Below are 24,459 nucleotides of genomic sequence, written 5' to 3' on the forward strand. Positions count from 1 at the left end.
ACAGTCTCCTCCCCACTGTATGTATATTTCTCTCCCACCCACCCACCCCCTCCTAATGTACAGTCTCCTCCCCATCATATACATACATACATGTACTCTCTGTCAGGATCTCTATGGGTAACAGTACTGTATATTTGCATATCATATATGTCACAAATGTAACAGTACTATATACCTGTATGTCATGTATGTCCCTATGCCATAAATGTCATGATATCATGTATGTTGTGTATGTCATAAATGTAAATGGGGGACCCTGATGTAAACAAGACAAACGTCTTTCTCTGGTCTGCAAACCCTTAACAATTGTGTGTATTGAGCCGTACTGTATTGTACTCATTCTGCAATCTGTTAAATAAAGTTTTCATTCATTCATGCATTCATTCATTCAGCTGTCCCTGTCAGGGGACTACACAAGCAGTGGATGGCTGAGCGTTACTGACAGCATCATTTTGCCGACCGGTGGCACCAGCAGGAGTATGATGAGAAGACAAAAGGCTAAGTAGGATACCAGGTCTCGACCAACAGCTGTGGATTTCTCCATTGGGCGCGGAAGGAAGCTGATGGGCACCGTTTTTGATGTATTGAGAGAGTGACATCCAGAGCACAAAGTACAACATTATAACCTTGGACAATTAACCCCCAATTGAACCGACATGAAATGAAGCCAATCTACAGCTCTCTGTTGAAAGCTCAATTTAAACACAATCATTCGGCGGCGGTTTGTACCAATTCTTACAGTTACAGCATGGTGTGCTGCCCCTCATTTGACGTGGGCGACTAGTTTCATCTGATTTATTATCCGACACAGATCGCTTAGCTATATAGCTGACAAACACATGTTCTGTGGGCCTATATAATCTTGAAACAAATCTATATAACATCTCATTATCATATCTATAAGCCCCAACCGAGGAGCAGGAGCCTAAAGTTTTTGAGTTTTCAATTAAATATATTTTAAATCGTGAATATTATTCATTCACACCACGTATAATAGCAGGTGTCTCGGGGACAACAATAATTCATGAATCGAAATCACATATTACAGTAGGCTATTACGTGGTGTAATTTAAATGAATAATTATAGCCTAATGTTCATGGTTTAAAATGTAATTGAAAACTCAAAACTTCAGGCTACTGCTCCTCGGTTGGGGATTTTTAGATATAAGATGTTATATAGATTGGTTTCAAGATTATATACAATGTGACTGTCTCGGGCCAACAATAATTCATGAATCGAAATCACATATTACAGTACGTTATTATTATTATTATTATTATTATTATTATTATTATTATTATTATTATTATTATTATTATTATTATTATTATTATTATTATTATTATTATTATTATTATTATTATTATTATTATTATTATTATTATTATTATTATTATTATTATTATTATTATTATTATTATTATTATTATTATTATTATTATTATTATTATTATTATTATTATTATTATTATTATTATTATTATTATTATTATTATTATTATTATTATTATTATGATGTGGCGTAAATTAATAATGTCAGGCAGGCAGTCCCTCTCCCTGCCTGGCTGTTTGCCTGTTTGCCCTCTCTCCCCTCCCCCTGTTCTGAAGTCATGATGGCGGAACTGTAGAACTCGGGAGAAAAGTCTAGCCTGCCACCCGCCCCAGTTCAGCAGCTATTTTATTTATTTATTTATTTACCCATATATCCCCGCAATGACCCGTTGGATTCCAACTAAAAAAGAGAAATATGCAGTTGGTAAGTTTCTAAAAACCACTTCGTTTTGTTTGTATACACTTTCATTGATGGGTCTGTCTGTGTTCGTAATATACTGGAGCTACTGCAAAGCAACTTCTCACTTCTTTACCTATAACAGTCCTGTAGAACGTTGAAAGGGATCCTGGAAGCTCATAAAGAGGCGAAGTTTGTCGCTACTTTCTCGTGGATAAATAGGTATAACTGTATGTATCGGACATGTTTATGTGAGAGACGATGATAAGTAGGGGATATTATGTGGACGTTTGGTGGGTCGAAATCAGTGGGTCTCGTGTGGGACGCGAATGCGATGTTTATTAAAAGTTTGTTGTTGATTATGAACCGCAGCGGTTCAACTTTTATTTTGTTTGTTTGTTTGTTTGTTTTCTCCCCCGCGCCGTCCCGACAACATAACGGTTTAAACAACAACAGTTGAAAACGTTGTTTCATTACAGTTGGCTACTAGTGGATTAGTTAGGCTACTACCTGTCTGCTCAAGGAACTGTGTGTGTGTGTGTGTGTGTGTGTGGTGTGCGTGTATGTATGTATGTATGCGCGCCCTCGCGGCTATCAGGTATGCCTCCACGCCCAAAGGTAAATCAGTTCGACTGCAAATGGGGAAGCTTCCCAGTTTCACATGCAGACTACTGTCTGTGTGTGCAGAGTTAGTACTCACTCAGTTTAGGTTGGGTTGATGACATGGTTACTGAATGAATCACACTGAAAGCAATATGCAGGGTTATCAGTTTCATTTGAGAAGGTTTCTGACAAACGTTTTGCTTCTTGTTGACCAGATATAAGTTACTGGGCAAAAATAATCAGCATCTGAAGACTATTCCCTGCTCTTATTTCTCATCACTTGACTAGAATATGTGAACCAGAGTCCGATTGCTGCACGGGGCATCTTGATTGATTGATTGAAAACTTTATTAACAGATTGCAGAATGGGTACAATACAGTACAGCTCAATACACACAATTGTTAAGGGGATGCAGACAGGGGCGTATCTAGACCAAGCACTCTACTTGGTCTAGACCAGGGGTCTCAAACTCAATTTACCTGGGGGCCGCTGGAGGTAGAGTCTGGGTGAGGCTGGGCAGCATCAAATATTCCACAAAAAAAGTGTTTCAAGTATTAAAAAGAAAAAGTACAACTGATCCAATCTTCTCAATATTTAGCAATAACATTTCAGAACATGAACGGTTCTTCAGAACATGAACGGTTCTTCAGAACATAGGCTTCTCAGTGGTGTCAGTGGACTCATCCACATGCAGCTATGGAAATGCACTGTGCATCTTTTTTTTTATTCTATCACAAAGCTGTTTAATCAAATCACCAGCCAGTATTTCAGTTATTCTGGTTGCTGTGCGATCTGAGGGGGATTTGCTTTTGTTTGCCTTCAAACATGGTCTCCATCACTTCAGTCATACATTATTTTATTATGTATGCATCAGAGAGAGAGAATGGCTTCTTGTGTTTAGCCAACACCCATACCACCCATGGTTGCCTTTTCTCGTTGTGACATAGATTTAACAATAATTCTGCTTACAGCTTGATATGATGATTTCATTCCATTTATTTGTGTGGTTCTTAGCACTGAATTTTGAGGGAAGGTTGCATTAAAATAACTGTTTTGTTTCGTAGTGGCGTTTCAAATTGCCACTCTTCACAAGAGCTACCGTTTCTTGGCATATTAGTCAAGTTCAAGTTCAAGTTCTTTAATAGTTGTTATACAGAAGTACAGAATACTTTCATACAAAATGCTTCTTACTGTTACGCTCCAGAGACTGTGCTAGACAAGATAGTATCAAATAACATAATAACATAATATAGCATGAATTTAGAAGAAGAAAATGAGGTCACAGTGTTCGGTATAGACATATGTACAATGTTCTGAGTTACCATATAATATGCAATACACAATACTATGCAGTGTACTAATGTACAGTACCAGGGAACAAACTTAACTTTTTGACTTACCAGCCATTTGGCTGGTAGATTTTAAAAACTACCAGCCATCCAGATGTTTTACCAGCCAAAAATTATAAATAGCTTTTTAGTATATCGCCATGTGTTATTATTACTATATAATACTCTAATTACCGCACAGTGCGCACAAAAAAAAAAAAAAAGGTTTGAATGCATTTTTTTTTTTTTAGTAGTCTACTCTTATAGCCTGCCTCTAGTCTAATGGCGCTTTTCCACTGCATAGTACCTACTCGACTCGACCCGCTTTAGGCACCTGGTACTTCGTTCCTTTTCCACTGCAGCCAGGTACTACTACTCCGTTTGTCTCCGTGTGGGGAATGGGGATGCAGGCGGGGCCGCCGCCGCTCGCTTGTGTACACTGAAAGCTCCGTGGGCATAGATGTCCAAGGGCTTGCAGCAAGCCAGAGTTTAACACAGTTTCAATCAATCAATCAATAACAACATTAACCAGACTCTCGTTGCGTCTATTCTGCCAACGCTAACGTTACCTCTCATTGTGTATTCTACCAAGCAAACCCGGGTTTAACGTTACCTCTCTATATCGGCTGACTGTAGTATTAGGCTAATAACAACAACAAACTTAACACATCAGCGATCTTGTTGTGACACTAAACTCTCCGCTCGGTGGTAAATTGGGTTGATGTCGGTTTTGTTTCATCAATAAATAAGGCAGAATACACAGTGAATCCATTCTTTTTTGTTTATTGCACTTGGTTCTGTCGCAAACAAATCCTGAATGAAATGCATCCTTAGCGAGGCATTAAAGATGGCGGCGCGGCGTTCTGTTTTCGTTCAGAGGCTACAAAGTGTGGCGCGTCGAGTAGGGGGTATCTGCAGAGCCGCAGAGCCAGGCTGGACCAATAGGGTCGCTTGGAACCGAGTAGGGTATATCTGCAGAGCCGCAAGCCAACTTTATTATTATGATAAAAAACAGCGGTGACGCGGTATTCAGCCTAACTCTGCGGTGAGCGTGATGCAACAGCGATCGCGGCAGCTCTAGCCGACGCATGCAGTGGATTTTGTTGGCCGCCAGATGGCGCCCAGGCCTTAATTTATGACGGCCAAACATTAAATCTACAAGCCTGTGGCGGTGGGCGTGTGACTAATTTGTACCCAACAGTACTATCTAGTGCAAAGCAGAAATGGGATGAGGTACAATTTTAGGTACAATTTACAGTAAGGTGTACGAGTTGTAGTGCAATCCTTCATCCATAAATATAAAGTGTGGGGAGTGGGTGCTACAGTGTGTTTGTTTAAAGTGGGTGTGTGCTATAAAGTGTGTGGAGTGGGTGCTACAGTGTGTTTGTTTAAAGTGAGTGTGTGCGTGTGGATGTGTGTGCTATGTGTGTTTGGTGGTTGTTGTTGTGTAGTGTTCATTCATTGTTCGTTTAGCAGCCTGATGGCCTGGGGATAGAAGCTACTTCTGAGTCTTTCTGTGCTCGCCTTGAGACTCCTGTATCGCTTGCCTGACGGCAGCAGTTCAAAGAGGCAGTTGTTCGGGTGGCTCGAGTCCTTAATAATTCTCTTAGCCTTCCCCTTGCAACGCTTGTAGTAAATGTTCTGGAGGGTGGGGAGCCCCCCTCCAATTGTGCGTTCGGCTGAACGTGTCACTCTTTGTAGTCTGCTTTGGTCTTTTGCAGTGCTATTCCCAAACCAGGAGGTGATGTTGCCGGTCAAGATGCTCTCTATTGTACATGAGTAGAAGTTCTTAAGGATCTTCTGGCTGACTTGGAACTTCCTTAGGCGCCTGAGGAAGTAGAGGCGTTGTCGTGCCTTCTTCACCACACTGTTAATGTGTGTGGTCCATGTCAAGTCCTCGGATATGTGGGCTCCGAGGTACTTGAAGCTGTTGACTCTCTCAACCGGTGCCCCGTCGATGCTGAGGGGGCTGTAGTCCTTGACCCCCGACCTCCTGAAGTCCACAATCATCTCCTTTGTTTTGCTGACGTTCAGGGAGAGGCTGTTTTCCTGGCACCATCCCGCCAGGACCTTGACCTCTTCCAGGTAGGCCCTCTCGTCGTTGGCAGAGATCAGGCCCACCACCACTGTGTCGTCAGCAAATTTGACGATTGTATTGCTACTCCGCTGAGCCACACAGTCGTGTGTGTACAGGGAGTAGAGGAGGGGACTCAGAACACAGCCCTGGGGGGCCCCTATGTTGAGGGTGATGGATGAGGAGGTGCAGTTGCCTGCTCTCACCACCTGGGGTCTGCCAGTCAGGAAGTCCAAGACCCACTGGCAGAGGTCATAGCCCAAGCTATGTCACATTGGTTTGGTGCTGGACTCAGGATGAATGCATATTTTTCAGTCCATTCACCTTTGAATTGCAGTCGACTTTTCTTTTACTGGCCATCTTTGAAGATCCCATATTTTTCTGCTGCCTGCCTGCTGGCGAAACTAGCTACATTTATCTCACGGAGATAAAACTGTTAAATGTATTATTATTATGTGCGCCCTTACTCATTTGTGTTCTACAGAGGGCGATGTAGTATGTCCAGTATGTGACGTCACTGACGTCTCCTTCGCATTCCTGTTCCGGTCTATTATTTGTTATTGATTGTTGTTGATATATATATAGCGGTACCACGACCGCATTTCGCCCCGCCTGAGAAATAAATATGCCTACGAGGCTAAAGATGATCTGAGTCAACCGAGTTCCATTCAATCGCCACCGCAACGCACTCCGTTTAACAAAAACGAGCGAGGCTACTGTAGATGCGCTGTCAACTCTCTGCTCTGACTCGGACTGAAAGAGACGACACGCATTCCGTGAAGACCCGCCCTACTCTGCCTCTGATTCGCAGACTGTGGGTGGGGGGGAGAAACTCTGACGGGACACTGAATGTGATTGGACCAGACCCGTACACAGACGCCAGACAGACAGAGGCAGTACAGCCGGACATGCAGAGCACTGCTCGCAGAGGAGATAGCGAGTGTAGCCGGTGTGATCTTGTTGCGTTGTGTTTAGTCGATTCAACCCCTGTTAAGGGATCGCCCTGAGTGGGAGTTGAACCCCGATCTCCCGCGTCGCGGGCGGCATCACAGACCACTATACCAAGAAGTGAATTCACTTCTTGCTTCCGGGTCTCGATGCCTCTGGGGAGTGAGTTTACTTGCAGTACCACTTACCATCCACAGCCACTGAACTACTTGTACCATCGTGACTGTGGATATACTGCGGTACCTCCGTTACACTCACCCCCCTAAACTCACTCCACCCAGAGCATCCGGGTCTAGCGGCACCACATGTAGCCGGTGTGATCTTGTTGCGTTGTGTTTAGTCGATTCGACCCCTGTTAAGGGATCGCCCTGAGTGGGAGTTGAACCCCGATCTCCCGCGGCATCACAGACCACTATACCAAGAAGTGAATTCACTTCTTGCTTCCGGGTCTCGATGCCTCTGGGGAGTGAGTTTACTTGCAGTACCACTTACCATCCACAGCCACTGAACTACTTGTACCATCGTGACTGTGGATATACTGCGGTACCTCCGTTACACTCACCCCCCTAAACTCACTCCACCCAGGGCATCCGGGTCTAGCGGCACCACATGTAGCCGGTGTGATCTTGTTGCGTTGTGTTTAGTCGATTCGACCCCTGTTAAGGGATCGCCCTGAGTGGGAGTTGAACCCCGATCTCCCGCGTCGCGGGCGGCTTCACAGACCACTATACCAAGAAGTGAATTCACTTCTTGCTTCCGGGTCTGGATGCCTCTGGGGAGTGAGTTTACTTGCAGTACCGCTTACCATCCACAGCCACCGAACTACTTGTACCATCGTGACTGTGGATATACTGCGGTACCTCTGTTACACGAGGATGCATTTGCCTTCCACTTTACTTGATATCACTCCGGAATCACGTTTCAACCAAGTCACGTTGCTGTCATGAGCCTGCGCTATGATAGCCTACAAGTGATCAAATAAATAAAACTTCTAACTCGCGCAACGACTCGGCAACAAGTTGCGCGCGGGCCGCACTAACACTAAACTTTGATGTCAAGTGGGGGGGGGCGCAAAATATCATCCCGCGGGCCGCGAGTTTGAGACCCCTGGTCTAGACTAACTGGGGCACAGGGGGGCACTCATGGATGCCAATTTATTTTGCCGGTTTTGGACAGTTTTTGGGCACTGTACAACTGTACAAGCAAAACTGTACATTGGAATATTGACAACCATACTAGGTAATTTACTGTACATTGGAGGGGGTTGGGTTAGGACATTTACAGGGGCCAGTTTTGAATTGCAGTCTCCCGTAGGTGTTCTTTGAGTGGTTTTGAAAGTGGGTAGTGATTCACATTCCTTTACAGCTTTGGGTAGGGCGTTCCACATTGATGTGGCATAATTGCGAAATGTGTTTAGTCCCTTGTTTGAGCCGAATCTGGGTTTAACATGATTTGTGGAGCTCCCTCTGGTGTTGTGATCGTGGTATTCACTGACCTTTGGGAAGTATTTTGACATGTACATGGGTACTAGGCTTGGGCGGTATGACTTTTTTCATACAGTTATACCTTGATTACCTAATACCCCGGTATACGGTATATGACGTATGACTTTCATTATCATCATCAGCGGGGGGGGGGGGGGGGGGGGGGGGGGCAACCCGTGTTACCAAGTAAACAAATCACGGAGATGGCCAGTTCGCCCGCAGCATCCTAGTGCTAACGTTAAGCTCTCAGAATGGTAGCAGTTCTCCCGCAGCAATCTAGTGCTAACGTTAAGCTCTCAGAATGGTAGCAGCTCTCCCGCAGCAATCTAGTGCTAACGTTAAGCTCTCAGAATGGTAGCATTTAGCCCGCAGCAATCTAGTGCTAACGTTAAGCTCTCAGAATGGTAGCAGTTCTCCCGCAGCAATCTAGTGCTAACGTTAAGCTCTCAGAATGGTAGCAGTTCTCCCGCAGCAATCTAGTGCTAACGTTAAGCTCTCAGAATGGTAGCAGTTCTCCCGCAGCAATCTAGTGCTAACGTTAAGCTCTCAGAATGGTAGCAGTTCTCCCGCAGCAATCTAGTGCTAACGTTAAGCTCTCAGAATGGTAGCAGTTCTCCCGCAGCAATCTAGTGCTAACGTTAAGCTCTCAGAATGGTAGCAGTTAGCCCGCAGCATCCTACACACAACAACAACACACACTCTCGTTACCACAACGCTTTACGGTATTTTCACAGCACTGTCGCAACATTACCGCAAAGCGTGAACACTGTTGTGATCATACACAACACTACAGTTAGCTCTCAGAATAGCCAGTTAGCCCGCAGCAACGGTAAGCGTGTCTCATTTAATTTCACCCACTGAAGCGGGTTCCCCTCCTCCTCCTCCTCCTCCTCCTCCTCCTCCTCCTCCTCCTCCTCCTCCTCCTCCTCCTCCTCCTCCTGTGTGTAGACAACCAGCTCTGCATGCCTCGCTCCACTAGTGAGGACTGGTCTCGCCCTCTGCTGGCGCATGTGTGCACTACAACAAAACTCTGTTTAGACGGTATTGATTTTCAATACCGTCGGGATTTCTAAATACCCTGGTATACCGTCATACCGCCCAAGCCTAATGGGTACCTTGGTCGTGTAGTGTATCTTGTAGACCAGGCCCATCTGTCATTGTCTTATTTATGTGTATTTCTTTTTTACCATTAGTTACCATGGGTAGGTTCGCTGAGCACGGATGCTCTTTTTCAGCAACGCCCTGCTTACTCACATTTACATACAATCACACCTGGGAGCTGCCGAGTATAACCACATTCTGTTATGAGTAAAACAACATCTTTGAGAAATTCCAACAGGGTTTAGAACACACACCAGTGCACTTCCCTCTCTTGGTAATATTTGGCCTTTTTTAGCAGCTGACTGGGGAATGTTCTATCGTAATCCTTTTGGATCCCAGTGCTGCTCTCAGAACTGTATAGCCCACACGGTTTGATTGTGTGTAGACTTACTATACCATTCTGTTGCCATCTGCCTAAAACACAAGTCGGTCGGTGTGACAGACGGTGTGACTACAGTAGCTTCAAAAGAAATAAAAACAACTTGATCTGTGGCCCAGGTAAATCTTTTTACTTATTTGATTTATTTTGTGTATATATATATATATATATATATATATATATATATATATTTGGTATTTTCTAAATTAAATCACAATCAAACAAATACACAACACACATCTACCACAAAACAGGTAAACCACAAACTACTGCAACAAGACCAAACAAACAAAACAAAACTACTACCACAGTAATATACTTATCCTCCATGAAAAAGCACCATGGTGGTAGTATGATGGTAACTTCAGTTCCATATTCAAGTTCATTATTGCATTTACAATAATGCTGTATATACCATATATATATATATATATATATATATATATATATATATATATATATATATATATATATATATATATATATATATATATATCCACCTGTTTCTACATACCTGCACTGCACATAATCCTTTTACATAACCTTTAGGCTTTAGATACTATATCTAGAATATATCCCTTACCTGGCTACTCTTACTAGTTTCGCTGCTGGCAAGTATGACTTACTACCATAGTGTCTTTATACCTGTATCACTGTACATATTAATACTACAACTCTGTACATACATCTGATTATCACTATACTCAGTAGTAGTACTAATTTATATACAGTATTTTATACACAGTTTAATCACCTGCACATTGTATATTACTATTGCACTTTACTGTTACATCTGCACTCTGGTTGGGTGCCAAACTTAATTTCGTTGTACTGTACTTGTGCTGAATAATGACAATACATTTTAATCTAATCTAATCTAATAACCATGATGCTTATGATGGCAACAACTCATGGTAAATCCATCATTCTTGAGCAATCACTGTAATGACCAAAACATTGATGGATACATACACCACAATAGTCACATCATGACACGTTCCTGTAAAGGGTATACATACGTAATATCCACACATTAAACATTACATACAGGCATCAATTACAAATAGGAAGTTGTTGCTTTGCCATTCCACTGATTAAAGTGGAAAAAAATGCCTGAAGTAAAATAAATAATAATGACAATAGTGCTTACAAGACGAAGGAGGATTATAGATCAAAAGATGACTGCGGGTTAATTGCTTTATATTCCATTTTCTGTCACATACCTCTTGTCTGCGATCTTAATTTGAAAGTTATCCTTTTATAGAGAAAATAGATTTATCTGTCAATCCACTTGTTTTTAGTAGGAGCGTCCTCTATTAAGTATTAACCAGTGTGCTGTGATACATTTCTTTGCTGAAAGAAAAAGGCAATGTTCAAGAGGTTAAGAGGTATCAGGAATTGCTCAAAGTATAGCATTATTATCAGGGTATCTTTAAATACGTCATTCACACATTCAAACACATTCTTCCAAAATGTTAATATTTTAGGGCAGGACCACAATATACTAGATAATTAACGTAAGGGTATATAACCAAGTTCTATGAATTATGGTGACGCTCAGCATCATCTGCACTGTACTTCACTTCGTGCACGAGCACTGAATAAAAAATTCCACCATGTACCTTTACATCCCAACATTCGTCTGGCCACACCCCCATCCGCTTACCTTCATAAGCAGGTGTGTGGTCACCTACTCGCCTCCTTCCCAAACTTTCACCACAAGGCGAGATCAAGGGCCGCAGCGGCATCTGATGCTGAGCGTCACCATAATTCATAGAACTTGGTTATATACATAACCTTACGTTCTATTTCATTATGGCTTACGCTCAGCATCATCTGCACAAGAGGAGCTGAGCGGGAGCCATAGCTTGACAAATGTACCCCGCTGAGGCCCCCCACAACCATCAGACCGGGGAGGACCGAGCCCCCCGACCCTCCCTAATGGAGGATACCCTCCCTATTGGAGGCTTACGGGAGGGAGACAGATCCGACCGTGCGAAGAGGAACTCAAGCAACCCAACGCACAGGGTGAGCAGACCGTGGCTTGACCCCACGACTACGCACACGCACAACCCGCATGCCACCAGGGAACGAACGGAAGGAACAACCCTCGTTACTGCCCCCAAAATCACGGGGTCAAGGCCGTAGCAGCGGAGCGCGAAGGAAGACCCAGACCCACTGAAGGGACTGGATCCCATGGAAAAAGGGGGCCCGGAGAGGTCAAATGACGCCAGGCATCAAGACCCCACCAGGCGGTCACTTAGTGACACCGCCCCCCACATCGCCAGCGTATTCGGATAGGGCCCCTCCAAGAGCGGGCCCTTTCCCCCCAATAGCACACCGCCTGGCACACTGACCCTGCAGAACTGGCAGTCAGCATGGCCGTAGGCACTCAAAGTCAAACCAACGGAAGCAGACAGCGCACCGGGGAAACCAGGCAGCAGGCTGTAACCTGAGCCTGGAGCACTGCGGACGAGACAGGCGCCAAAGGAGTCAACTGAAAACAGCCCCCCCGGCGGAAGGGGCGTATGCTGGCGTTGTTGAGCACCATGACAAAGCCTCCATTAAAAAAAAACCACCCAGAGGGGTCGAGGCAGAGAAGGCTGACACGATTGGCAGACGTCATGAACGTGCAGGGGCACACTCAACCGGGTAACCCGGGAGTTGACTCTGCTCCAACATACCAGGGAATCAACTACCCTCTCGGTACACAGACGGTGGTTGTTCCTATAACCCCTCAAGAAAAAACTCAAACACACCTGCGGATATACAACAGCTATACCGCAGTACAAGTGTTTCAGTTTCCAAAAAAGGGTTATCCCAGGCCTACGGTATCAACGAAACTTTACTTCGGACCGGGCCCGGCGGCCCGGGAAGCACACAGGATTACCAGAGGGGGTCCAGAAGACCACACCAACAGCCCCCTCTTCGCCATGTGTGAGAGAGGAGCGAAAGAAGGAGAACCAGCCACTTACAATAGTGCCAGGTACAAAAGAGTACCCAACAAAGGGTCTCCATAACGCCTAACCCTGTGACACCCGGGCCGACCCGGCATTTTTCCCCCTGAAAAAAGCCCAAGTCCCTCAGGGTACCAGAACAGCAGATCTGCATCCCCGGCGGACAAACGGGTTAACTGACCTGGACCAGCGTGACCAGAACCAGTCCCGTGCCCTAACCACGCCGACATGCCACCCAGACGGGCCGGTTTGAACCGTGCTCGGTGGCCCACCCCAAGGGCGTGAGACCCCTCTACCTATGTTCTGATCTATTCCGTTAACATCCCCCAGATATGAACGAGAATCCGTCGAGACCCAGTAACAGGCTCTCGGAAGAGGAAAAAACCCCCATCCCAGTTGCTTTATAAAAACGCTGTTTTAATAACAAGTAACCAAGGCGTACTAGCCACCCGCATGATTCTTATCAGAAACACCCCGAGCCAGCACTATATATGCGTCGGGACACAAAAACATATCAATGGACAGTCTAACCAGACCAGAGTCAGCCAGCCACTTCTTTTCACCTGCCAGCGCGGACTCTCATTGGCGAGGTGTAACGTGTGGGAGGCTCACACTACCCTCGACAAAAACTGTGTTCTCTGGGTGGTAACTACTGGAATAGCCTACCAGTTGTGATTAGAGAATGCCCCACATACTCCATGTTCAAGACCCATCTTAAACTGCATCTTAAGGCAAACCAGAACTGTGATAATTTTTAATCTGATTTAGTTTATGTAACTTGTTTCTTGTTTTTATTGTTGTTTTTATCATTGATTGTCACAATGCTTTTACCCTAAGCAGGCTATTTATTTATTGAAAGAGGTTTGCTGTCTCCTGGTGTAAATTAGCTCTTGCTACAACCCTGCATGTTTACATTTTGTATTTTGTACTTGATGTTCATTAACACTTTGGATGCCCAACCCGAGTTTTCTCGGGTTTACCCCCCGCGGGTTGAATGCCCATAACGAGAATATTCGTTTTTTCGCTCTTTTTTTTTTTTATTAGCGATCTGAATTCATATTTCATCAACCGAGTCTACCGTTGGAAAATCAGCCACCCCAGGCGCTCGGATGTGAAAAAAGTGCCCCCTATCGTCTCCCAGATGGTAATTCACCCTTTTGGAAAAAAGACCCGGACTCTACATTTTACTTCTCACTCATGTAACCGGGTCGATCAGCTTCATGCTGGACCCTCAGAGCAGCGGGGATTATGTTTTTACTGTATACGCGGTGGATCAATAAAAGGATAGATTTTTTCGAATGGCGATCAGGAATTGGAATAATCCATTTGGATACCATCTGATCTCGGGTAAAGAATCTATGTTACCAGTCTTAGGATAATCAGACCCGTTTTCACGGAGATATAAGCTTTTTCTTTTTTTTGTGATATGGCTGTTTGACTCTAAGAGCGATCAGGAACTGAGAGAATCGATTTTCAGCGTACACATATACTATCGATAATCTAGCGTTTATTTGAAAACGATTCATAAATAGGCCGACAAATGACAACATTCTAGAATATTACAGTACATCAGCGATTATCATGGAATCCTCTTTTTTTCCCGTGAAAACGAGGGGTTTTCTAAATGCTATGAAACGGAAATTAACCGATAAAAAAACAATCTGCTTCGACAATGTTGACTGGAAATAGGTCATTGATAATGCGACGGGCAGATTAGACACATAGCCATAATTTAAAACATAGATTAGGCGATATTAATGCTAACATTGAAGTGGATGTGGGCATTCAAGCACTAAATGTGCGCCCCCTGCTGGGCATTCAAAGTGTTAACATGTGCTGTCCCTATCAAATAAACTATCAAATCAAACTACTGCTACAAAAGTAACAGTCACTTAACTTTAGCTTTTGCCCCTTTTATGCATACAATGCCTATGTTTTGGCTAGTGTTGCTCTTCTAGAAAAATAATCCTTTCAGGGTTGCCTATTGAAATACTGTACACCTCCAGTACAGAAACATTGTTTATGAGTTTGCGTGTCAGGTAGACCATTGATTGACAGTCGATTCTGCCAATTACGTCACACCGCTTGCACTCTGGCCGTCCGGCGCTGCAGCTGGACCCTATTTCCCACCTCTGCTGTTGTGTGCGGCACAACGACATACGCTACTGCATCAACGTTATGATTAACAAAGCAAGGCATTCGTTTTGTTGCATTAACGTTATATTACTATTGCTATCGATAAATCTAGGTGTTCTAAAATCTATTGCTATTGGTAAGACTAGAATAAGTTACATGTCTCGGGAAACTCTCGCATATCGCAAATGGCGGACTTTCAGGAAGTAAACAAGCAAAATGAGAGCTTTTGATTGGTAATTTGCTTTCTTTCCAATTACCAGTCACGTCACTCTACTGTGATTGGACCGTTGGCTTGAGTGCAATGTGGGACTTGTAGTTTTTTAACGATTTATCAGCGGAGAAAAAAAAGGACGACTGAGGCTGTAATCTTCACTCGCACGCCGTGCGAGTAATTGATTTTTCCGGTTCGCACACACATATTTCTAGGGGCATATGCGAGCAATATGGTCGCACTGTAGAGCCCTGCTTGCAATTGCTCATTCATTTTCTCAAGTCAAATCAAACAGCGCATCTCCTCAAACATTTTAATCCCAGTTACAATATCACAATAACGTGTGAGTGACGTGATACAATTCAACAATCCACATATTCAGATTCGTCGTAATTCATATCCACAATCCACGCATGAAGACGCTTCAATTTATGCTTGAATGAAACACAATCCGGGCTCAAATACATCCACAGCCGAGAATATGAAACTAATCAGAGCCAAACGCCTGATAGGTTTCATTAATTAAAAACATCCCCACGGGATTGACATTTGCAATGCTCCGACGTTATTAAAATAACCACATAGTGTGTATATCGCACCTTGCAAGCGCCGTATGACGTGCATTATTTAGGACAAAGTAAATTTATTATCAGCATTTTAGGTATATTATTTTACATTTCAAAAGCCCCCACTAGAAAAACGAAGCACAAAAACATAATTCAGAATGGTATAATGGGATCTAAACTGAGAATTGAATGTGGCATTTCTTTGCGAGGGCGTGGCCATGGTTTATCCAGCTAACTGAACTAAACCCTGCCCTCAACCAGGTTCAAACTTTTTGATCTGTTGCCTGCCATAGTGATTTAGAAAATCGCACGTCGGGGAACCGAAAGGTCTAGTTTAAGTCAAATTATCCTGAAAATGATCCGGCTAACTCAGTTAGCCAGGTACGAGGAACAGGGCCCAGGACTCTGACTCGAGTACTACAACACTGACTTCCCATCACAAGTGCTTTGAGAAGCTAGTGAAGGGCTACATCTGTTCCTCCCTCCCCATCAACCTGGACCCTCTGCAATTTGCATATCGCCCCAACAGGTCCACGGAGGACGCCATAGCCCATGTGCTGCACACAGCAGCATCACATCTGGACAAGAGGAAGGGGAACTATGTGAGAATGCTGTTCATCGACTACAGCTCAGCATTCAATACCATAGTCCCCTCCAAACTCATAGCCAAGCTCAGGGACCTGGGCTTGAACTATGACCTGTGCCAGTGGGTCCTGGACTTCCTGACGGGCAGACCCCAGGTGGTAAGAGCCGGCAACTGCACCTCCTCATCCATCACGCTCAACATAGGGGCCCCCCAGGGCTGTGTTCTGAGCCCCCTCCTCTACTCCCTGTACACACATGACTGCGTAGCACAGCGGAACAACAACACCATCATCAAATTTGCTGATGACACAGTAGTGGTGGGCCTGATCTCTGCCAACGACGAAAGGGCCTACCTGGAAGAGGTAGAGAACCTGTCACAGTGGTGTCAGGAGAACTGCCTCTCCCTGAACGTCAGCAAAACAAAAGAGATGATTGTGGACTTCAGGAGGTCGGGGGTCAAGGACTACAGCCCCCTCAGCATCGACGGGGCACCAGTTGAGAGAGTGAACAGTTTCAAGTACCTCGGAGCCCACATATCCGAGGACTTGACATGGACCACACACATTGACAGTGTTGTGAAGAAGGCACGACAACGCCTCTACTTCCTCAGGCGCCTAAGGAAGTTCCAAGTCAGTCAGAAGATCCTTAGGAACTTCTACTCATGTACAATAGAGAGCATCCTGACCGGCAACATCACCTCCTGGTTTGGGAATAGCACTGCACAAGACCGTAGCAGACTACAAAGAGTGACACGTTCAGCCGAACGCACAATTAGAGGGGGGCTTCCCACCCTCCAGAACATTTACAACAAGCGGTGCAAGGGGAAGGCTAAGAGAATTATTAAGGACTCGAGCCACCCGAACAACTGCCTCTTTGAACTGCTGCCGTCAGGCAAGCGATACCGGAGTCTTATGGCGAGCACAGAAAGACTCAGAAGGAGCTTCTATCCCCAGGCCATCAGGCTGCTAAACGAACAATAATCGCTAAACGAACAATAATCACTATGCAACAACCATCAAATGCACACAGCACACACACCCACACGCACACACACACTCACTCAAACAAACAACACACTGCAGCACCCACTCTCCACACTTTAGATCACACAAACACACTTACACTTTATATTTATTGATAAAGGATTTGCACTACAACTCGTACACCTACTGTGAATTGTACCTAAACTGCACCTCGTCCATTTATGCCTTGCACTATATAGTATTGTATATTAGTACACTGCACAGTATTGTATATTGTATGGTAACTACGTCTACGAACATTGTACATATGTCTAAACTGAACACTGTGACCTCTTTTTTTCTTCTAATTTTTACTATGTTTTTATTTCATACTTATCTTGTCATGCACAGTCTCTGGAGCGCAACAGTAAGAAGCATTTTGTACAAAAGTATTCTGTACTTCTGTATGACAACTATTAAAGAAACTTGAAACTTGAACTGGCCACCATTAAGCGTTCACACCATTGTGAAAAGTTACACTTGAGTTGATCCTTTTTCAAAATGCCTATTTCCCCCAGTCAGCTGCAGGATATTTCTTCTTTTCCCTACCTGGACATTTCTTATTCTCCAAGTGACCTAAAACTAAGCGATAATGATTCCTTCTGTGCCTTGATAGTCTAGTGATAGGCAGTGGGTTATTTGTTGTAGTTGTATTAGTTGTAGTTGATGATCAAACAACATCTAATCCCTGTTTTATTGTAGTTGTTAGTTGTATAGTTGTTTTCCCCCAAAAGTGGTGTGATTAAAGGGGAACTATCTTATAAATGGCCTTTTTCAGTGTTTAGCATTGTTTCCTAGCTATGTGGACTTATATTAATATGATCTATGTCTCTAATTCTCATATTGGCGCATTCTTCCAATTCTCCTCTCACAATATTCACCCTCACTGAACTGAGTAATCTGAAAATGTGCTGATTTGTGATGTCAGAGAGACACCGCTGCATGATAATCATCAGGCGAGGCAGTGGTTTACCATTGTGGTTGGAGCCCAGCCTCAAAACGGCTTAAGATCTTGAGGTAGAAAAATGTTGTTTTTGAGGACTTCATTAGAAATACAAAACAATGAATTAAAAAAAATAAAAAATTACAGAGGTGTTCCATAAACTCACAGGAATTGTGTAAAAGTGCCCAAATAGTGAAAGAAATTGTAAAATAGTTCCCCTTTAAAATAGAGGCATGGCGATAAAAAGTGCCAGAAACGTATCGTCGGACTGATGAATAAGGAGAGCGGTCAGACAGTGTTTGTGTTTGTCAGTGTGTTTGTCAGCATGTTTGTCAGTGTGTTTGTTAGTGTGTTTGTCAGTGTGTTTGTCAGCGTGTTTGTTAGTGTGTTTGTCAGTGTGTTTGTCAGTGTGTTTGTCAGTGTGTTTGTGTGTTTGTCAGTGTGTTTGTTTGTGTGTTTGTTAGTGTGTTTGTCGGTGTATTTGTCAGCGTGTTTGTCAGTGTGTTTGTTAGTGTGTTTGTCAGTGTGTTTGTTAGTGTGTTTGTTAGTGTGTTTGTCAGTGTGTTTGTCAGTGTGTTTGTCAGTGTGTTTGTTTGTGTGTTTGTTAGTGTGTTTGTCGGTGTATTTGTCAGCGTGTTTGTCAGTGTGTTTGTGTTTGTCAGTGTGTTTGTGTTTGTCAGTGTGATTGTGTGTTTGTCAGTGTGTTTGTCAGTGTGTTTGTGTTTGTCAGTGTGTTTGTGTTTGTCAGTGTGTTTGTGTTTGTCAGTGTGATTGTGTGTTTGTCAGTGTGTTTGTTAGTGTGTTTGTCAGTGTGTTTGTTAGTGTGTTTGTCTGTCTGTTTGTCAGTGTATTTGTCAGTGTGATTGTGTGTTTGTCAGTGTTTGTGTTTGTCAGTGTGATTGTGTGTTTGTCAGTGTGATTGTGTGTTTGTCAGTGTGTTTGTTAGTGTGTTTGTCTGTGTGATTGTGTGTTAGTGTGTTTGTCAGTGTGTTTGTGTGTTTGTCAGCGTGTTTGTCAGTGTGTTAGTGTGTTTGTCTGTGTGTTTGTCAGTGTGTTTGTCAGTGTGTTTGTTTGTGTGTTTGTCAGCGTGTTTGTCAGTGTGTTTGTCAGTGTGTTTGTGTTTGTCAGTGTGATTGTGTGTTTGTCAGTGTGTTTGTGTTTGTCAGTGTGTTTGTCAGTGTGTTTGTCAGTGTGTTTGTGTGTTTGTCAGTGTGTTTGTCTGTGTGTTTGTCAGTGTATTTGTCAGTGTGTTTGTGTTTGTCAGTGTGATTGTGTGTTTGTCAGTGTGTTTGTTAGTGTGTTTGTCTGTGTGATTGTGTGTTTGTGTGTTTGTCAGTGTGTTTGTGTGTTTGTCAGCGTGTTTGTTAGTGTGTTTGTGTGTTTGTCAGTGTGTTTGTCTGTGTGTTTGTTAGTGTGTTTGTCTGTCATTTTGTCTGTGTGTTTGTTAGTGTGTTTGTGTGTTTGTCAGTGTGTTTGTCAGCGTGTTTGTTAGTGTGTTTGTCTGTCTGTTTGTCTGTGTGTTTGTTAGTGTGTTTGTTAGTGTGTTTGTTAGTGTGTCTGTCTGTCTGTTTGTCTGTGTGTTTGTTAGTGTGTTTGTCTGTCTGTTTGTCTGTGTGTTTGTTAGTGTGTTTGTTAGTGTGTTTGTTAGTGTGTTTGTTAGTGTGTTTGTCAGTGTGTTTGTTAGTGTGTTTGTCTGTCTGTTTGTTAGTGTGTTTGTTAGTGTGTTTGTCAGTGTGTTTGTCAGTGTGTTTGTCAGTGTGTTTGTCTGTGTGTTTGTTAGTGTGTTTGTTAGTGTGTTTGTTAGTGTGTTTGTTAGTGTGTTTGTCAGTGTGTTTGTCAGTGTGTTTGTTAGTGTGTTTGTTAGTGTGTTTGTTAGTGTGTTTGTCTGTGTGTTTGTCTGTGTGTTTGTCTGTGTGTTTGTGTGTTTGTCTGTGTGTTTGTCTGTGTGTTTGTCTGTGTGTTTGTCAGTGTGTTTGTCAGTGTGTTTGTCAGTGTGTTTGTCAGTGTGTTTGTCAGTGTGTTTGTCAGTGTGTTTGTCAGTGTGTTTGTCAGTGTGTTTGTCAGTGTGTTTGTCTGTTTGTTAGTGTGTTTGTCTGGATTGTGTGTTTGTGTGTTTGTCAGTGTGTTTGTGTGTTTGTCTGTCTGTTTGTCTGTGTGTTTGTTAGTGTGTTTGTTAGTGTGTTTGTTAGTGTGTTTGTGTGTTTGTCAGTGTGTTTGTGTTTGTCAGTGTGATTGTGTGTTTGTCAGTGTGTTTGTCAGTGTGTTTGTTAGTGTGTTTGTCTGTGTGATTGTGTGTTTGTGTGTTTGTCAGTGTGTTTGTGTGTTTGTCAGTGTGTTTGTCTGTGTGTTTGTCAGCGTGTTTGTTAGTGTGTTTGTGTGTTTGTCAGTGTGTTTGTTAGTGTGTTTGTCAGTGTGTTTGTTAGTGTGTTTGTCTGTCTGTTTGTCTGTGTGTTTGTTAGTGTGTTTGTTAGTGTGTTTGTCAGTGTGTTTGTCAGCGTGTTTGTCAGCGTGTTTGTTAGTGTGTTTGTTAGTGTGTTTGTCAGCGTGTTTGTTAGTGTGTTTGTCTGTGTGTTTGTCTGTGTGTTTGTTAGTGTGTTTGTCAGTGTGTTTGTTAGTGTGTTTGTTAGTGTGTTTGTCAGTGTGTTTGTCAGTGTGTTTGTTAGTGTGTTTGTCTGTGTGATTGTGTGTTTGTGTGTTTGTCAGTGTGTTTGTGTGTTTGTCAGTGTGTTTGTTAGTGTGTTTGTCTGTGTGATTGTGTGTTTGTCAGTGTGTTTGTCAGTGTGTTTGTGTGTTTGTCTGTCTGTCTGTTTGTCTGTGTGTTTGTCAGTGTATTTGTCAGTGTGATTGTGTTTGTCAGTGTGTTTGTTAGTGTGTTTGTCTGTGTGATTGTGTGTTTGTGTGTTTGTCAGTGTGTTTGTTAGTGTGTTTGTCTGTGTGATTGTGTGTTAGTGTGTTTGTCAGTGTGTTTGTGTGTTTGTCAGTGTGTTTGTCAGTGTGTTTGTGTGTTTGTCAGTGTGTTTGTCAGTGTGTTTGTGTGTTTGTCAGTGTATTTGTCAGTGTGTTTGTGTTTGTCAGTGTGTTTGTCAGTGTGTTTGTTAGTGTGATTGTTTGTGTGTTTGTCAGTGTGTTTGTCAGCGTGTTTGTCAGTGTGTTTGTGTGTTTGTCAGTGTGTTTGTCTGTGTGATTGTCTGTGTGATTGTGTGTTTGTCTGTGTGTTTGTGTGTTTGTCATTGTGTTTGTCATTGTTTGTCAGTGTGTTTGTGTGTTTGTCAGCGTGTTTGTCAGTGTGTTTGTGTGTTTGTCAGTGTGTTTGTCAGTGTGTTTGTCAGTGTGTTTGTTAGTGTGATTGTCTGTGTGATTGTGTGTTTGTCTGTGTGTTTGTGTGTTTGTCAGTGTGTTTGTCAGTGTGTTTGTCAGTGTGTTTGTGTGTTTGTCAGCGTGTTTGTCAGTGTGTTTGTGTGTTTGTCAGTGTGTTTGTTAGTGTGATTGTCTGTGTGATTGTGTGTTTGTCTGTGTGTTTGTGTGTTTGTCAGTGTGTTTGTCAGTGTGTTTGTCAGTGTGTTTGTGTGTTTGTCAGCGTGTTTGTCAGTGTGTTTGTGTGTTTGTCAGTGTGTTTGTCTGTGTGTTTGTCAGTGTGTTTGTCAGTGTGTTTGTGTGTTTGTCAGCGTGTTTGTCAGTGTGTTTGTGTGTTTGTTAGAGTTGTTCCGTTCTGGTATCGGAAAAGCCGCCGATACTGCCTAAAATGCTGGTATCGGTATCGGCGAGTACCCTCTAATGCTGCGCTCCGATACCATATGACGTAATTTATCAACAACACTGCGGTCTGTTGAGTAAGCATTATAAAACAAACGTGTGCTTAATCGATTAAAGTGTCAATGCCATTTGTCATTTTAACAGCAGATACTTTCTTAAATGTCATCGTCCCGACAGAGCGGTGTTGACGGGGAGCTCATGGGTTCGCTTGGTGGCTGGTGTTATTAGCATTGAACAGCTAACCGAAAGCTAGCTTTAACATTACCTTGGCTAAAGTTGGGGCTATTCATAATCCAGCAATAATGGCTGCAGACCTGCAAGCAAAGTACAGCAAGTTGGCAAAGGAGTATTCGTTAAATCACAATGTCACCAGTAACGTTACAGTCTTTTCATATACCGGCAGCTCATGCTATGCTAACCTAGCTCGCGTTGACGTCGTCATTGAGACCACCTCGCTCGCGTACACAATTAATGACATGTTGCGGACAGCCATATTGGTGACAATGTTTAGCTTTTAGTGCCAAATGATAAGAGTCTGAGGCGGAGTCTCAAAAGAGAATGTTGAATATTTATTGTGCAAAAATCACAACAGATCCGACTGCTACTGAAACGGAGCCTTGTAGACAGACTGAGTAGGGTATATCTGCAGAGCCAGTGGGTAGCGAGTGCAGCAACGTATAATGTCCGTGTGGATCATTGGAGTAGGGTATATCTGCAGTGCTGAAGCCCCATACTCATTGATTAATGATACTAATACAAATCTATACAATCACCTGTTGTTGAATAAATACCATTACTTTCTAGTTATTACTAAAAAACAGTATATATAAAACAGTATTTGTTAAAAAAAAAAAAAAATTATAATTTATATAAAATCGTTTTTTTTTTTTTTTTTTTATGTATGCACTGGTATCGGATAAGTATCGGTATCGGCCGATACCCAAAGCTTAGGTATCGGAATCGGATCGGAAAGGAAAAAATGGTATCGGAACATCTCTAGTGTTTGTCAGTGTGTTTGTTAGTGTGTTTGTGTGTTTGTCAGTGTGTTTGTCAGTGTGTTTGTCTGTCTGTTTGTCTGTGTGTTTGTTAGTGTGTTTGTTAGTGTGTTTGTTAGTGTGTTTGTGTGTTTGTCAGTGTGTTTGTCAGTGTGTTTGTGTGTTTGTCAGTGTATTTGTCAGTGTGTTTGTGTGTTTGTCAGTGTGTTTGTCTGTGTGATTGTGTGTTTGTGTGTTTGTCAGTGTGTTTGTGTTTGTCAGTGTGTTTGTCAGTGTGTTTGTGTGTTTGTCAGCGTGTTTGTCAGTGTGTTTGTGTGTTTGTCAGTGTGTTTGTCTGTGTGTTTGTCAGTGTGTTTGTTAGTGTGTTTGTTAGTGTGTTTGTGTGTTTGTCAGTGTGTTTGTTAGTGTGTTTGTCAGTGTGTTTGTTAGTGTGTTTGTCTGTCTGTTTGTCTGTGTGTTTGTCTGTGTGTTTGTCAGTGTGTTTGTGTGTTTGTCAGCGTGTTTGTTAGTGTGTTTGTTAGTGTGTTTGTTAGTGTGTTTGTTAGTGTGTTTGTCAGCATGTTTGTTAGTGTGTTTGTCAGTGTGTTTGTCAGTGTGTTTGTCAGTGTGTTTGTTAGTGTGTTTGTCAGTGTGTTTGTCAGTGTGTTTGTCAGTGTGTTTGTTAGTGTGTTTGTCTGTGTGATTGTGTGTTTGTGTGTTTGTCAGTGTGTTTGTGTGTTTGTCAGTGTGTTTGTTAGTGTGTTTGTCTGTGTGATTGTGTGTTTGTCAGTGTGTTTGTGTGTTTGTCAGTGTGTTTGTTAGTGTGTTTGTCTGTCTGTTTGTCAGTGTGATTGTGTGTTTGTCAGCGTGTTTGTCAGTGTGTTTGTTAGTGTGTTTGTCTGTCTGTTTGTCAGTGTGATTGTGTGTTTGTCAGCGTGTTTGTCAGTGTGTTTGTTAGTGTGTTTGTCAGTGTGTTTGTTAGTGTGTTTGTCTGTCTGTTTGTCTGTCTGTTTGTCTGTGTGTTTGTTAGTGTGTTTGTCTGTCTGTTTGTCAGTGTGATTGTGTGTTTGTCAGCGTGTCTGTTAGTGTGTTTGTTAGTGTGTTTGTCAGCGTGTTTGTCAGTGTGATTGTGTGTTTGTCAGTGTGTTTGTCAGTGTGTTTGTTAGTGTGTTTGTCTGTGTGATTGTGTGTTTGTGTGTTTGTCAGTGTGTTTGTTAGTGTGTTTGTCTGTGTGTTTGTCAGTGTGTTTGTGTGTTTGTCAGTGTGTTTGTTTGTGTGTTTGTCTGTTTGTCTGTCTGTTTGTCTGTGTGTTTGTCAGCGTGTTTGTCAGCGTGTCTGGCGCGCCGCCTGGTGGACATTTGCGCTCTACCCGTCTAGTTATTTCAGGTTTAATTTTTTCCAAATTTGTCTGCGGATAAGATAATATAAGATAATCTATTCCTTTATTGATCCCCTTGGTGACGTTTGGGCGTCATAGCAGCGTCTACTGATTATTTTCCACTGGTACTCCTTCCATGTGTTTGAAGTGACAGTGTGTGCGTTTTCACATATTATAATATTATTGTCTCCCATATTTCAGCATCAATAAACAATCTTTGCCTCTTGTGTATCGGATAAACATCACTGGGCAATGAATCAGCATCTGAAGACTATTCCCTGCCCTA

General features: G+C 42.9%; 1 protein-coding gene across 1 annotated transcript in view; it reads left to right on the top strand.

Moving 5' to 3' along the window:
• Window positions 1-1,623: 1,623 nt before the first annotated feature.
• Window positions 1,624-24,459, top strand: part of dock5 (dedicator of cytokinesis 5) — a 162,683-nt gene continuing 139,847 nt past the window's right edge. The window contains exon 1 of the mRNA XM_084323886.1: window positions 1,624-1,757. Within this exon, the coding sequence (XP_084180012.1) occupies window positions 1,715-1,757 (43 nt within the window). The 5' untranslated portion in view covers window positions 1,624-1,714. The remainder of the gene's footprint in view (window positions 1,758-24,459) is intronic.

The sequence above is a fragment of the Notolepis coatsorum genome, assembly GCF_963971535.1.
Source record: "Notolepis coatsorum genome assembly, chromosome: 10".
Taxonomy (NCBI): Eukaryota; Metazoa; Chordata; class Actinopteri; order Aulopiformes; family Paralepididae; genus Notolepis; species Notolepis coatsorum.